This window comes from Coccidioides posadasii, chromosome 1 (genome assembly GCF_018416015.2).
Source record: "Coccidioides posadasii str. Silveira chromosome 1, complete sequence".
In the NCBI taxonomy this organism is placed as follows: domain Eukaryota; kingdom Fungi; phylum Ascomycota; class Eurotiomycetes; order Onygenales; family Onygenaceae; genus Coccidioides; species Coccidioides posadasii.
The window spans coordinates 2,700,815-2,716,212 of NC_089407.1; the positions used below are offsets into that span (position 1 = coordinate 2,700,815).

The window sequence follows — 15,398 nt, forward strand, 5'->3', positions numbered from 1 at the left end:
CGTGAAGCCGGGCGCTTAACCCTTTCTGGGCAGTCCCCCCCTTAGCTGCGATTCGCCCTGGAGATACTCATGCAGATTTACAATCTCTCGTTTGTGAAATGCCCAGAAGTGACTGCATTAATTATCCGTCTTTGCAAAGTGCAGACACTGTCTGTGGTATAATACTAGACTTCACTTTTTTCCAGCGGGGTAACTCAAGCGAGGAGCTGCGCTTCACAGTTCGACGAAGCTGCTTGCATATATAATAACTTTCGAGAATCATTTCCTTCTTCATGCGTCGCTGGCGCGAGGAGTCGGCATATTCCTTGCTTGGGAGTTAACTAGAGTTTTGTTGCAGTTGCTTAAGCACGCGATAGGGGACACAATATCCCGGACCTTTGCTTAACCGGGAAAAGTGTATGCCAGAACGGAAACGACCGCCGCCAAAATCCCTTGCTCTGGCCGCGCTGGTCCCGATGTTGCTGGGATCTTAACCGCTCAGTTTTGCTGCATGACACGGTAGTTCCATCGAAATGCCTCGTCCTCCAACTCCTTCGGATAAGTCCAAACAGTCCTCGGCCAGCAAGTCGTTTTTCGGGAGAAAGCTACACAAAGACCGCGGTGCAGACTCGAGAGGGGAAGGGACATCAGACGCGTTCAGCGTTGCAGGGAGTGCCGCCGGATCACGCTCTTCCAGATACTCAAAACGCGACTCTCTATATGCGCTGGACCTTTCAAGTGAAGTGGAACCACCCTCCTCTGGAATAATCACCGCAATACCTTACGATAGCGTCCCCCCAAATGCAAAGTCGCCGATCCCGGTCGATTACCTCCCGAAATCCGAACCCCCAGCACGCAAAGATCCTCCAAAGAGCCCCTACGAATATCCTCAATATTCTCCACTGAACAATGGTCCAATGCAAACCAATTCTACTTATCTCTCCGGTCCCAGGCCACCCCCACATTCTAGCATGGGTTACTACGATAAACTGAGCAAAGCATACAACTATCCATATTCCACACCGGACTCGTCTGCCAATTCGCGAACTTCCTTAGACCAGACGAGTGTCTATTCCTCCGTATCGTCTACGACCAGGACCTCCACCCAAGACGCCTCTGGGCGCCTTCTCTCCACCGGCTATCCTAATGAACGATATCCTCCTTCGTCAAGCGGTAGCGGTTATCGAAATGTCGATCCCTATCAAAATAATTGGCCTACCTATACTACACCCCTTCAAATGGCACCAGATGGCTCATTCCCGAGACCTAAAGACGATAGGGTTGTCGATCAGATGTTCTATGAGCTAATGATTAAACGAGGATGGCAGAATTTACCTGAGCAGGCGAAGAGACAGATGTTGGCGTATCCAACTTCCAAAAAATGGACGCTGGTACATCAGGATCGACTCACACAATGGCAAGGAGAACAGAAGCGCAGACAACACGCCCGGCAGACATATGGCTCGTTGGATGGACCCAGGGGTCTGCTTGATCGCGCAGATGAGGAGGGAAGCCCGGAATGGTATGTCAAGAAAGTTATGGATGATACAATTACTGCGAAAGAGCTCGGAAGTTTAAGCGTCAGCTTGCGAACGCAGCCCATAAGGTAAGCTTATTTTATGGTACCGCCCACTTCCGGAACCCTATAACTAACTTTCAGGGTCTAGCTGGGTCAAATCGTTCGTAGAAGCGCAAGGGCAGATTGCTTTGACAAGCGTCCTTCTTAAAATCAATCGGCGGAAGGCTTCAGGTCCAGCACCCCCCACTGCTCAGTCCGGCGACAAGGATCTAGATCGCGAATATGACATTGCGAAATGTTTGAAAGCCCTAATGAATAACAAATATGGTGCTGATGATGCGTTGGCGCACCAGCAAGTCATCGTTGCTTTGGCCAGCTCTTTAATATCTCCCCGCTTGACCACGCGCAAGATGGTTAGCGAAATCCTTACTTTCTTATGCCACTGGGCCGATGGCCAGGGTCATCTTAAGGTTTTACAGGCCATGGATTATGTTAAGAATTTGCAAGGTGAAACTGGTCGATTCGACGCTTGGATGCGGGTTGTCGAAGTCAGTATCGATGGACGAGGCAAAATGGGAAGTCTGGTGGGCGCCAGCGAGGAATTCAAGAGCGGTGGTGTAGGAATGGAGAACTTACTTATGGAATACGCCCTATCGACAATGTTCTTGATAAATATGCTTATCGATGCTCCCCAAGATGACTTGCAACTTCGCTGTCATATTAGGGCCCAGTTCACAGCATGCGGGATCAAACGACTTTTGGGAAAGATGGAAGGATTCCAGTACGAATCCATCGAAAAACAAATAGAACGTTATCGGGAAAACGAGGCCATTGACTACGAAGACCTCCTGCAACGAGAGAGTAGTAGTCTCAAAGACGGCATTGAAGGAGAAGTCGCTGACATGAATGACCCAGTTCAAATCACAAATGCAATTGTTGAAAGGTTGCGAGGAAGTCGTTCGCAGGACTTTTTCTTATCCGCCATGCAACACATGCTCCTTATAAGGGAAAATGCAGCGGAAGATGGGCAAAGGATGTTCCAGCTCGTTGACGCCATGTTGAGTTACGTTGCAATGGACAGGAGACTACCGGATATGGAACTGAAGCAGAGCCTTAATTTCACCGTTCAGAGTTTGCTGGATAAGCTACATACCGATTCCGAGGCCAGAAGGGCATTTGATGAATCCCTTGAAGCACGCCAAATTGCCGAAGCGGCGATCGCAGAACGAGATGCGATGAAAGCGCAGATCGAATTGGGAGCCGACGGGTTGGTTAAAAAATTACAAAAGCAAATTGAAGAACAGAATGGAGTAATGGACCTCCAAACCCGCCAAAATGAGTCCCTGAAGGCAGAGCTCGCGGAAGTCCAGCGGCTACGGGCTCAAGAGCTGCAACGCAACGAACTTGAAACTCGAGAACTATATCTGATGCTCCGTGACGCTCAAGACGTTGCTGCTTCCAAAGCACGCACTGGAAAAGATGGTATTGCTGAAATGGATGCTGCGCAAATGCAGGGCATATTAGACCGCGAAAAGCTCATGGAGCGCCTTGAGAAACAATTGGAACGAACGAAAACTCAGTTCAAATTAGAAGGGAAAGTATGGCAGCAGAATGGACCGTCAGACCGATTGCGAGAATTGCGAGAGAGGATGGACAGTATGTACGCTGTAGACACTGAGCTCGACGAAGAGACCAGGCGCAAGTTCACGAATAGCACACTTGGGACGGTTTCACGGAAGAGGAGTCAAGCCGGGAAAGATTCTAGTGCTGAGGGTCAAATGGATAGCCAGCTTTCTGATGTTGAAGAAGGCGAAGAGATGGTCCAAGAAAAGGCACGCTTGATTGAAATCAAGCGCCCCCGGATGAACCCGGAGCAGGCCACAGGTCTCCTGAATGAACTCGCTTCAAAGGCTGAGAAAGTAGACCAAACGGACGAGGAGGAAGAAACGCCAAAGCCCGATTCCTCGCCCGCGCCAGAGAAACCGGCAGCAAAGCAAGAAGGATTCAATGGGCCGCCACCTCCGCCTCCGCCTCCGCTACCTGGATTTTCAGGAGGTCCTCCGCCCCCTCCACCTCCACCTTTGCCAGGCTTCTCAGGAGGGCCACCTCCACCCCCGCCACCTCCCTTGCCCGGATTTTCCGGCGGTGCGCCTCCACCACCCCCGCCACCTATGCCAGGAGCTCCAATACCCCCTCCTCCCGGTGCACCACCGTTGCCGGGAGCTTGGAAGGGTAATTTTCTATCATCTGTTCAAGCTCCAGGTACACCTGGTGTTGTACTTCCCTTCATCCGACCGAAAAAGAAACTCAAGGCCCTTCATTGGGATAAGGTGGACACTCCAGAAATAACGGTATGGGCAGCCCATGCCCCAACCCACGCATCTAAAGAAGAAAAATATACAGAGCTTGCCAAGAAGGGGGTCTTGGATGAAGTCGAGAGACTATTCATGGCAAAAGAGACCAAGCTTGTTGGCTCGGGCACTGCAAAGAAGAAGGATAAAAAGCAAATTATCTCTAGTGAATTGATGCACAAGTTCCAGATTGCCATGGCCAAGTTCTCGCAAGTACCTGCTGAGGAACTTGTCCGCATGATTATTCACTGTGATACGGAAATTGTGGGTAACAGTGTCATTATGGAGTTCCTCCAACGAGAGGATATGTGTGTTATTCCGGAAAACACAGCCAAGCTTATGGCACCGTATAGCAAAGACTGGACAGGGCCAAATGCTGCCACATCAACCCGAGAGCAAGATCCCAGCGAATTGACGCGCGAGGATCAGGTGTATCTTCAGACGGCATTCGAACTGCATCATTATTGGAAAGCGAGGATGCGAGCTCTTGCGATGACGCTATCATTTGAATCCGAGTACGATGAACTATCCGCTAACCTTCAGGAAATTGTCAAAGTTTGCGAGTCGTTACGAGATTCTGTTTCGCTAATGAACGTACTTGGCCTAATTCTGGATATTGGTAACTTCATGAATGATTCAAATAAGCAAGCCGTCGGATTTAAGCTGAGCTCGCTGGCAAGACTGGGAATGGTCAAGGACGACAAAAATGAATCGACTTTCGCCGATCTTGTTGAGCGCATTGTTCGAAACCAATACCCCGAATGGGAGAATTTCCAGGACGAAATTGGAGGTGTTATCAAAGTTCACAAAGCAAACATCGACCAACTACGTTCCGACGCGGAAAGATATATTGGCAATATCAAGAACGTTCAGTCGAGCCTCGATGCAGGGAACCTGAGTGATCCAAAGAAATTCCATCCTCAAGACAGAGTAAACATCGTGGTGCAACGCTGCATGAAAGATGCGAGACGGAAAGCAGAGCAGATGCAACTCTATCTCGAAGAGATGTCCAAGACATTTGATGATATCATGACATTCTATGGTGAAGACAGCACTGATGAGAATGCCCGGAGAGACTTCTTTGGAAAGCTCGCGGGCTTCTTGCTCGAATGGAAGGTTCGTACGTCTTATATCATGCATGGATTTCTAAAGCTAACTAGGCATTTAAAATGTAGAAGTCTAAAGACAAGAACATCGCTTGGGAGGACAACCGACGCCGAATGGAGGCATCTTTGGCCCGGAAACGTGTCAATCCTGCCATAACGAATGGAGCCGATGGGACAGGTTCGCAAACGGCAGCCAGCAGCGGAGCGATGGATTCTTTGTTGGAGAAACTGCGAGCTGCTGCTCCTCAGGCACGTGATCAACGTGATCGCCGTCGTCGTGCGAGGTTGAAAGAGCGACATCAAGTTCGTGTAGCGTCGGGTCAGCGTATGCCTGAACTTTCGCTAAATGATGGTGAGAAGCCCGAAGAGAGTACAGCAGTCAACGGAGAGCATGCACAAGAGCCGGAGAATAAACCGGAATTTAGCTCCCCCACTGCTGAAGTTCAGGTTTCGGAGGGCGAAGATGTTGCAGATAGAGCGGCCAGCATGCTCCAAGGTTTGCGAGAGAACATGGACTCTGATACGGCTCGTGCTCGGCGACGAGACAGCGCTGAAGAGGCAAGAAGGAATCGAAGAATGAGGAGGCGAGTAGCTGGGACCGCCACAACTAAAGAAGGGAGCCACGATGATTCTACTCCGTTACCACCAGTTCCGGAGCCAGAAGTCCCCGACGATACTGCTACAGTTGAAAAGCACAATCCAGAGTCGCCTAGCGAGGCAGAGCCATCCAAGCCCGACGAGCCAGCGACGGAGCCTGCCCCTGCTCCAAACGAGATGGAGAAAAAAGAAGAAACTTGATATTTTTTTTTTTTTTTTTGTTTTAAGGTCTTGTAAAACACCACTCTTTTGTCGAACTGGGGTATTTAGATTTCATCATACACCTTATATCCTCGTTGGCATGAACGTTACGCACTTCTCTTTTCTTATTCGGACATTTTACGGTTCTACACATGTTTGGTCTTCAGCATAGGTTTCTATTCGACGCCTTGTATTATGCGAGCGCGAGACACGTGCCTTTCCATCTTGCGGCTAAACTCGCCCCGTGTATCTTTCCGGTTGAGTTATGGAGTCTTTTTTTCCTGGTTAATTGGAGGGTTGAGTGCTTGACTATTTGGTATCCATGTTCCCCCACCGTTTGATTTATTTTCTTTTTTTCTTTTTTCTTTTATTTTCTTTTATTTATTTTTTTCCCCCTTTGAGTCTTGTTGAGCTTTAGCCGCTGGGGCTTGGTTCTTATGTTGCATGTTGGAAGGGATTTGCCCTTATAGACGAATTGTTATCATGAGCGCGACAGATATTAACTGGTTTACAAAAGAAGGCTGACGCGGCGATTAATTAATATTAATGTGAGACTTTCCTCTTTCTCCCAAATCTGGTTCGTGTAAGCGACGACCACATGAGGCCTATGACAGGTTTCCTGGGGTGAATATGGCCAGGGATGGCACTTTTCGTGTCTGGAATTTCAAATCTCGAGACACTTAGTCGCGGACATAGGATGATGATAATCCTCAATTGACATCAACCAAGATCTACCTCGCTTTGCGTTGCTGCTGGTGCGAGCTTGCCCCTCGACATCAAGCGAATCGGCATGGGTAGAAATTTATCTCCGCGATCGTTTGCAGGCATCACATGTTGTGTGACATGGGAAGCCATGTGCTTTTGAGCCCCCGGAACCAAGTTCCAGAATTCACATCCCCGGCGCTCCTTCGAGATTCTATTAAGAGCGACAAGTCCCCAGTTCGTCCGGAGTACCCCGTACTCCCTGACTTAATCAAGACGAAGCGAAGCCTCCCCGCTCCATTTTGTCCCACCATGTGGCCCTGCCTGCATGAACAAATGTCCTTATAAACATCAGCCAATTGAGATCCGCCCCTTTTTATCACTCTAGTTAGCGAGACAAAAGCTTAGGCAAAAGTGCTCGGATGAAGAGGTGGGCAGCTTGATCCCAGAGGATGTACCCCGGATCTCTTGTTAAGGATCAGAGGCCCCTTGCTGATCTTGCATCCCCAGCAGCAAATGACAAATGATACCTTCAAGTTTGAGCGGCCTCCTGGCTGCGCGAGGAGAACGATTGACAGCGGCTAGTGAGCTAAGTGGGGAAAGGTTGTGCTAACATTTATTTTTTCGCGTTGAAAGGCCAGTCGGGCCGGTGGGGGGGCCGTGTTTTGTTCGATTCTCGTGCATGATTCTCGCTGGCAAATGCGAGCAGTTACGGGGTACGAAGGACGGAATACACGTGCATGTTGTCCGTTGCTGGCGAACATCGAGTGCTCTGACCTTGGCTGCATGAGTAAATAACTATGGAATTCTAGGGGCTACGGTGCACCGCATATCGAAGACATACCGAGTTAACGAGGCCACCCCGTACGATCGTCACGATGAGCAGCCAGGTAACTTGTCGAAGTACTCCGTACATAGTTGCGAAACCGAGACAATGATTAATGACACCGGGCTCCTTGACGTTGTCTTCACGTTCCTCATCTGCCTGGACCACCACAAAGTGAGAACGTCTTAACGGCTTTCCCTGCCCTATATTCGCACCCGGACCGGTGGCTTGGTTGTCCTTGCACGTCACAAGAGGAGAATATTGCTTCCCATCGGACATACCTTTAACGGCCAGCGTGTTTAGCTCTTCATTTCCGCCGCCTCTCCACATCTGAATAGGTTCGAATTCTTATGGGTGGAGCGGCTACAGGAAAAAGTTGACACAATCGATGTATTTTTCAACATTTTTCACCTTTTTTACATCTTCATGCTAGCTCGCTAATTGTAACACTAGCACCCGCTCTGCTTCGCCATGCGGGAGACGACATTTTGGCTCTTTTGCACTTCTCCCAACCCTAGCCATCAAACAAGAAACAAAGTTCAGTTAGCAGCGCTGATGAAACATGCTGACATGGATTTTGATCTCAGTTCCTGACATAATATTTTTCTTTCACCTTCAAGATTCCTGTTTGGTGCATAACTACCGACTATAGCGCCTGTAAGAGCTATTTGCCAGGTTGACCCTGGTTTACTTCCCACGTTAATCCCAGCCTGACCGGTTTGACTCGATCGAAGACACGACAGGCACCTGATGTCCGAAAAATGGCGGGAATCTCAAATAACTCTTATCTCTTGTCCTTTTCATATCAGCCGCCCGACACCCCAGCGGATCGAACCCACCTGTACACAATTAAACAGTGGAGTGGATCGATGCTGAATGTATTCCCATAATCAGCTTATTCGATGTGTACAACCGAGAAGTGTCTTCGACTCGCATTTCTAGGCTCGGCTCTCGCACATGGAGCCACTCGATTAGACCTCTCATGAGGCTCGCGAAACTCGTCCTTTTGTATAGCCGTCCGTCCTGATACGGCCCGCCATGATGGTCGTCACTGGGCCTCCCCCAGACGGAGACGTCAATAGAGGCAATGCGATCACGATCATAATGTGGGTAGAATTTAGCATTGCGTTGGTGCTCATCTTGTCGCGAATATTTAGCCGGGCAAGACTGAACAGATCCTGGGGTTGGGACGATACATTCATGTGTTTCGCTATGGTATTACTCTTCAGCATCTGATACAACCACCGATCTAACCGTCTCTCAAGGTTAATGCGACGGCGCAATCCGTTCTACTCACTCTCAGCGTCAGCCACGGCACCGGGCGACATGAATACTATCTTATTGAATACGACAGGATGCTCGCCAATAAATTCAACTGGATATCTCAAGGCTTACACGTAATGTCGACAAATTGGGGAAAGGTATCCGTCGCATTGTTCCTCCTCCGAATGGTCGACAGAGCAAAAGAACAAAGGAAGGCTTTTTATGGAGGAATGGTTCTGCTCACTATTGTTAACGTCCTCTGCATATACTCACTCTACAGGCAGTGTGATCCCACTCCATTACTCTGGGACTCTAGTGTCGAAGGAACATGCTGGAATCCTTCGATTCAGCGGAGTTATGCTATTTTTCAAGGATGTAAGTTTGGATCAATCATGATTTTGCGGGAAGAATATGTGGTGGTTTAACCGACGTGATCTAGCATTCTCAGCTTTTTCCGACCTTCTCCTTGCGATCTATCCAATCTTTATACTCTGGAAGTCGCGAACGGAATTAAAATTGAAAATTGGGCTCGGTTGCGTTACAGCACTTGGGATAGTGTACGTCCACTCGAACCCTTATTTCCAGTCAATCCTAATGCAAAATCTAGTGCTATGATCGCTGCAATCATCAGAACGATTTTCGTCTCCCTGATATCGAAACGAGATGATTATACCTTCCACAGTATCCCTCTGGCTCTATGTATCACCACAGAGCAATATTTAATCATAATCGCCGCATCTATCCCCACGCTGGGACCTTTGGTCAATGCCCTTCTCAAAAGAACATCCTGTTCCTCCCCAAACCGTTGCAGTCATCCGCTTTCTCGAATATCTGGTCGACCAAACCATGAGCGGTCCCGTGGCGGCCGAAATAGAAGTCGAAGCGGGAAAATGATTCTTACATCCACAAATGCTCAGGTTTACCCGCTCAGTGAATACAAAGGATGGATAGGACCTAATGGGATTAATGGCAGTGGGGGGAGTGACGAGGCTATTCTCCCTAGCCAAAACATAGAGCCAGGCTGCATAATGAAGACTATGGAAATCCGCGTGAGTTCTCGGGACGACGATAGGTCAGAGAGCGATATCTCCCTGTCACCAGAATCGTCGAACGAGGTATGAAAGGAAATACATGAAGCATTTAACGGTATTTAGCGAGGGATTAATGGTTCAATGGCGTAAAGGGCGAGGCTATTGTCTCTAAGGATGGTTGTTTTGTGGGAATACCCATGTGTATGCCTAAATTATTTTTCCCGTCATTGCACGAGATGCTCTGTATTCTTGCTCCAATTGCGATGAAATTGGGTGAATCCAGGATGCTTTCTATTCTCACTAGCAGGGGATGGGAGCTTTGACCTTTTTTTTTTTTTTTTTTTTTGGGATGTCGGACATCCATGAACACATTGACCGACTAACTAACTACCGGAAAGAAACCCTGAGACACAAACCCATTACTGTCTATGCCAGTGAGCTTGGAAATGCGGCCCGGTGATATAACAAAGGGAAGAATTTAACACCGTGTAAAACCACCTGTATCTCGCTTGGCTTTAAGCCCCCGACGGCTGGTCCGCTCCGCTCCGCCTCGTTCCGCCCCACGCCCAGCGGGCTTCGCCGCCGAGGATCTCCACCGTAAAATGTGTATAGATATACCCAGCTGCGGGTTGAGAAAAATGGTTTAAGTCGGCAGAAAGGGCCCCAACCAGCATTGAATGTCACAAGGGGCGCAAATGGCCTTGGTTTAGTGGATATGGTTACACTTTGCTATTCTTCAGCCTGATTGATGCGTGCAGGGTTGGCTGAAAATATAGAGCAATTCGCTACAATAGCCATTCATTTGGTTGATGCCTCACAACTTCCCGTCCGCATGATTTCCAAGTCAGTGTGTGCTACGAAGTACTCGGTTCGTAATTTGCGCACACATGTTCCTTGAGAACACCCTCATAAATATTCTGACAACATCATCTTCCGTCAAGGCCACAAAACCGGGGAGAAACAAGGAGAATAAAATTTCAGAGTGGCCCGGAGATCTGCCTCACATGAAGACACAGCACAATGTGGGCTGACCCCAATCCGCATTTTTTGAGCCGAGGTCGGGCTTGTGTGATACGACCACCAAAAATGTGAAGGAATTTCGAAGATAAGACGGGAACATTTTCTCGTTGCCAGATCAATCCGTGGTTCAATAGTTAGGACCTCGCTGCAAGAGATATTTTGTGCCAGCATTTGACATCATGGCATCCCCGATGGAGCGTCTCATCACCAGCCTGACTAAAGGCGCCTCCGTGGAGACAATATGGACCAACATTACCGGCTCCTTTTCCCCGGCGGTCATTGAATTCTTCGGCACCCTCAGCGTCCAGCTTGTCACCTTCTGGCTCCCATCACTCTTCTTCTTGTCCCTGGACATCTGGGCGCCGTCCTTCTCTAACCGACACAAGCTCCAGCCCATCCCCAAGCAACCGACGAGCAAGGAAATCAAATCCTGCGTTCTCCTCGTCCTGCGGAACCAAATCATCAATTCCATCCTGCACATCATCCTCATCTTCATCTCTCCGCAACGCCCCTACCGAATCGAACCCTCACTCCCTACTCTCCCCGAAATCGCCCGGGATTTTATCATCTCCCTCCTGATCCGCGAAGCCCTATTCTACTACAGCCACCGGCTCCTCCACCACCGCATCTTCTACGCACGAATCCACAAGCTTCACCACCGTTTCACCGCGCCAGTCGCACTCGCAGCCCAATACGCGCATCCGATCGAACACATCGTCGCGAATGTCTTGCCCATAACACTCCCACCGGCGCTACTAAGGAGCCACATCTTGACCTTCTGGACGTTCCTTGCCTACGAGCTGTCCAATACAGCACTTGTCCACAGTGGATATGATTTCTTCAGCGGGATAGCCAAGATGCATGATTTGCATCATGAGAAATTCAATTTGAATTATGGGTCAATTGGATTACTAGATTGGTTTCATGGCACGGATAAACTGCACAAGCGCACTGCGTAGTGAATGATTGACATTATTTACATGTATATATGAGTCAATATGCGAAGAATGAGCAGAGAGCTATTGGGGTAGGGGGAAGTCTTCACAGGTCCAGAACTTGGTGAAAAGTTAACTGGATAGTTAACTTATAGCTAGAGCGCAGCGCGGAAATACTCATTGCATTATCGAAAACCTCACCATTTCTCCACAGGCTTCTTCATAGGCAGCCGGACTGTCCAATCAATCTCCCTCCTCAGGATGACAAAATAAACTCCGTTTCTTGGGGTAAAGATTTACCCGAACCACGGGCATGTATGTGTGGCGAACCATGGGGTTGGGGCCCCAGAGTTGGGGTTCCTTGCTCCAGAAACCCAGGCATTAGTTTCTACGCAGGCGAGCAGCACTGTCAGCAGAAACACCAGTGGCCATTGCGTTCCCTCACGATTCCGGATACATCGGATAGAAAACTAGTTAGGGAATGAAATGACATGAAGACATCGAGTTCAGAGAGGGCCGAACCCGGTTGTAAAAGATACATACTGACTAACTATACACTTGGTAAATTCACAAAATATTTTTTTTTTTTTTCGTTTGAATGACTATCCTGTTCCTCATAGAAAGCAAATTCCTAACAAAACGGAGAAAAGAAAAGGAGAGTACAAACATATACTCGCCATATTAAACAGTCTTGAAGTTGACCGGCCCAGCCCATTGCCTTAGTCTCTTGCCAAATATTTGCAGGAAGATAATCATCACAAATGCAAAACCACAGATACCCGCCATTGTGCCAAATTGTCGAATGGCGCCCTGCTTCCCTGCCCATTCAACCATGAAATAACTCACAACAAATCCGCCAGTCGTACGGGCAAAGTTGATCCAAGCTGCAACTTCACCGGATGCTTCTGGGTAGCTGTCGAGCACATATGCATTCACAGCGACAGTTGTGATCATGATTCCGAAGACGTAGAGGCCCCAACCGAGGGAAGCAAGCATGTAATGGTATCCTCTCTCGAGCGCAAATCCGAGAAGGACCGTGCCAGAAATCAAGAACGGTGTAGAAACCCAAGTAGCTACGTAACGTGCTTCTGGTTCAAACCGGCCATGGTTCCTCTTGGAGGCGACTCTCGCGATCATATCGTGAAGCCAGTGGCCTGCAATTTCGCCAAGGATAGCGCCGACAACTGGTGTAAAGTAGAAGAAACCTGTTACGTCGCGTAAGCTCCGAGTTCGATGGAATCAATTGAGGACAAATGCCTACCAATTTGTTTTGGCCCAAAGTTATAGAGCGGGCCCAAGAATATTGACAACGTAGTATTGATGCCAACAACCCACGCGAAGGTAAACAGGTAGTATAACATCGAGATCAAAACTGGCACCTTGGAGATAACGATGACAGGACGCATCATGGCATCCTTAAAGGTGTTTCTCGTATGGCGACTTTGCCACTGTTCGATACCGATCATTCGCTTCCATCTACTGACACGCGGCGGTTGCTGGTCCTCCGGGATCTTTCGATCATAATAAGTTTCATCCACAAAGAGAATCACCGCAATAAGGCAGAGGCCAGTTATGATTGAATATACACCGAAGGCCCATTGCCATTTCTGGGTGTTGATGATAAAAGCTGTGAGTAGAGGCCCCATATACGGCGACACGATGATAAAGCTTGACCAGATATTGATTTTTCGCGCATGCTCGTGGAAGAAGAACATGTCTTTGATATACATAAGACCACCCTGAGTATGTAATTAGTGTCGGCGCGATGGATCATGCGGCAGATTTTTCCTTACCCCTTGCATAACTGTGGAAAAGAAACCGTTGAGAATTCTAGCGGCCTGTAGGGTAGTAGATTAGCATAATGCGCATCACACTTATTGCATCAAAGTGCATTTACCATGAAGGATTCAAACGTCAACGCTGCAGCACACCAGATTGCAGTCGCCAAAGCAATGACCAAGAACCAGAACAAGACAGGATATCTTCCAAAGTATGCGGAAAAGGCGACAACAAAGACGCCACCAGCACCCAACATGAAGACATTCCCTACTTGAGAGTGGTTCACCTCATCTTCCGTCATCCCCCAGATTCTATAATCCGAAAATATGTCAGCATATCATTCATTAGTCTCCTGACTAAAAACAAAAAAAAGAAAGAAAGAAATGGGCTCTTACTTGGCTTGGGGGATAAGAGTGACAGCTCCTGTGGCACTTCCATAATCAGGCAAGAATGCCGTTGCAGAAATGATAGTCAGGATTAGAGCCTTCTTGAAATTGGACCAGTTCAGCGGGTCAGCAGGCGAGCTGCTAGGCTGGGGAATCAAGACTGTATGACCATCTTTCGCCGTCATCAATTCTGTAGTTCCGATCTGAGCTGCGTCAAGCACGTAGCCATCCTTCTCACCAGCGGCTTCGAGGTCGACAGAGGCACCATTACTTGCAGCTGGTTTCTCCCCCCGGACGGAGTCCTCGTCGGAAGAGGTCTTGCCTACACTGTCAGGCGCCATTGTCGTTTCGCAATCGTCAACAAAAGTTAGGGTATCAAACAAGAACAGAGTTTCACAGGCCGGGGTAGATCAGCGAAGGCGAAGCTTTTTGAGGAAAAACTACGCGGGGGAACCCCAGGATAATTAAGAGAAATTAAATCAAGGAACAAGACCCGGGGAGGGGAGAACCAAAGGGCAAAAGAACCCCGGCTGGGGTCCAAAGAGCCCATTATGGACAACTCTCTCTGGCTTCCGGAAGCAAGGAAAAAGAACGCGTATCATAATCAATTGTCAGCGTTTGTCAGGGGTGGATATGGAAACCGATCCATTTGCCCCATGACCACTGGATTGAACGCCAAGAGAAGGCTTCAAAGTCTTAAGCCTGTGTCTGGCTGCGGTTTGTCGACTGTTCGCTTCAGGCTAAGCTCAACCCCAATCTGGAAATATGGAGATGTTGGATGGGTCTGCCATGGATATATCCACTACGTCCACGATTCGAAGTCGAGCGCCTGGGGAAAAGCATTTTTGCATATGGGTCCTCGTTAACTTAGCTTTTCGGCTTATCTCCTCCTAGGTTGTTAGTCTACTTGACTTTTCGACACGAAAAAAACAAAAGATGCTGTGTGCCAAGATAACGTAATATCGTTCGTGGCATGTTATCCCAGTTGCGAAGCAATTTACCTCCTGCTACCTGACGGTGTCACCCTAACCCCAGACTTGTAGCTAAGATGGTACTACGAGCCCAGCCTGTTTATGCCGCAGCTAGTTAACTATCGTTGATATCGGTAGAAACAAGCAGCCGAGCACCATGGGTTCTGTCCTTTCCTGTAGTAAATGTGATGAAGGATCAGGACGGAAGAGCAAGGTAGCTTTGAGGACAGAGCTGAATTCCCAGCAACAAAGTGGGAAAACACAAGCCGGTGTGTAGCATTCCAAAGTCTTCAATGAGAAAAAAGCTGTCGGATGCCGAGGCAGCGATACCATGAGCTCATCTCACTTACTTTTCAACAACCATAATGATAACGGCAACATGAGCCATTAGTGACCTCATCATGAAATGTATTGTGAGCAGTTCAATGTCCGTGATTCGGATATGTCCTAATTTTGCTAGTACGTACATAGTTACAATGAATGAGGCTCTTTGCTGGATCACCCATGCCAGCATGTTGCCAATGTTTAGGTAGTTTTCAGGACATTCTCGCAGCTCTGGAGCCCTTTTTCACCCCACAGTTTGCCTTTCTCTACATTGGGGGACCCCCAGCTTGTTAGCTACCAAAGCTCTGTTGGTTAAACTTTCTTCTCGGGAGAATAAACACCCGCCGCAGCCACTGATGGAGGACTCGTATGCTTGTTATTTACGGAGGACTCCGTACTAAGCTACCT

The 15,398-nt window shown here is 48.5% G+C and overlaps 5 protein-coding genes across 5 annotated transcripts; 3 read left to right on the forward strand and 2 right to left on the reverse strand.

Annotated features, from left to right (window-relative positions):
* Positions 1-512: 512 nt before the first annotated feature.
* On the forward strand, positions 513-5,753 carry D8B26_000746 (uncharacterized protein; the record flags this gene model as incomplete). Its single annotated transcript, XM_003071105.2, has 3 exons — positions 513-1,585; positions 1,647-4,965; positions 5,025-5,753. The coding sequence occupies 3 exons, from the start codon at positions 513-515 to the stop codon at positions 5,751-5,753; spliced, it is 5,121 nt and encodes a 1,706-aa protein (XP_003071151.2).
* A 634-nt stretch (positions 5,754-6,387) lies between these two features.
* D8B26_000747 (uncharacterized protein) lies at positions 6,388-7,611 on the reverse strand (the record flags this gene model as incomplete). Its single annotated transcript, XM_066123325.1, has 2 exons — positions 6,388-7,232; positions 7,300-7,611. The coding sequence occupies 2 exons, from the start codon at positions 7,609-7,611 to the stop codon at positions 7,065-7,067; spliced, it is 480 nt and encodes a 159-aa protein (XP_065979399.1). The 3' UTR covers positions 6,388-7,064.
* A 772-nt stretch (positions 7,612-8,383) lies between these two features.
* Positions 8,384-9,827, forward strand: D8B26_000748 (uncharacterized protein). The gene is made up of 4 exons (XM_003071106.2): positions 8,384-8,496; positions 8,547-8,919; positions 8,984-9,101; positions 9,152-9,827. Exons 1-4 carry the CDS (start codon positions 8,386-8,388, stop codon positions 9,663-9,665), a joined length of 1,116 nt encoding a protein of 371 aa, XP_003071152.2. The 5' UTR covers positions 8,384-8,385; the 3' UTR covers positions 9,666-9,827.
* A 626-nt stretch (positions 9,828-10,453) lies between these two features.
* Positions 10,454-11,732, forward strand: D8B26_000749 (uncharacterized protein). Its single transcript, XM_003071107.2, has one exon. It carries the CDS (start codon positions 10,775-10,777, stop codon positions 11,552-11,554), a length of 780 nt encoding a protein of 259 aa, XP_003071153.1. The 5' UTR covers positions 10,454-10,774; the 3' UTR covers positions 11,555-11,732.
* A 479-nt stretch (positions 11,733-12,211) lies between these two features.
* Positions 12,212-14,036, reverse strand: D8B26_000750 (uncharacterized protein; the record flags this gene model as incomplete). The annotated part of the gene is made up of 5 exons (XM_003071108.1): positions 12,212-12,735; positions 12,792-13,269; positions 13,324-13,368; positions 13,428-13,620; positions 13,705-14,036. 5 exons carry the CDS (start codon positions 14,034-14,036, stop codon positions 12,212-12,214), a joined length of 1,572 nt encoding a protein of 523 aa, XP_003071154.1.
* Between the last annotated feature and the right edge of the window lie 1,362 nt (positions 14,037-15,398).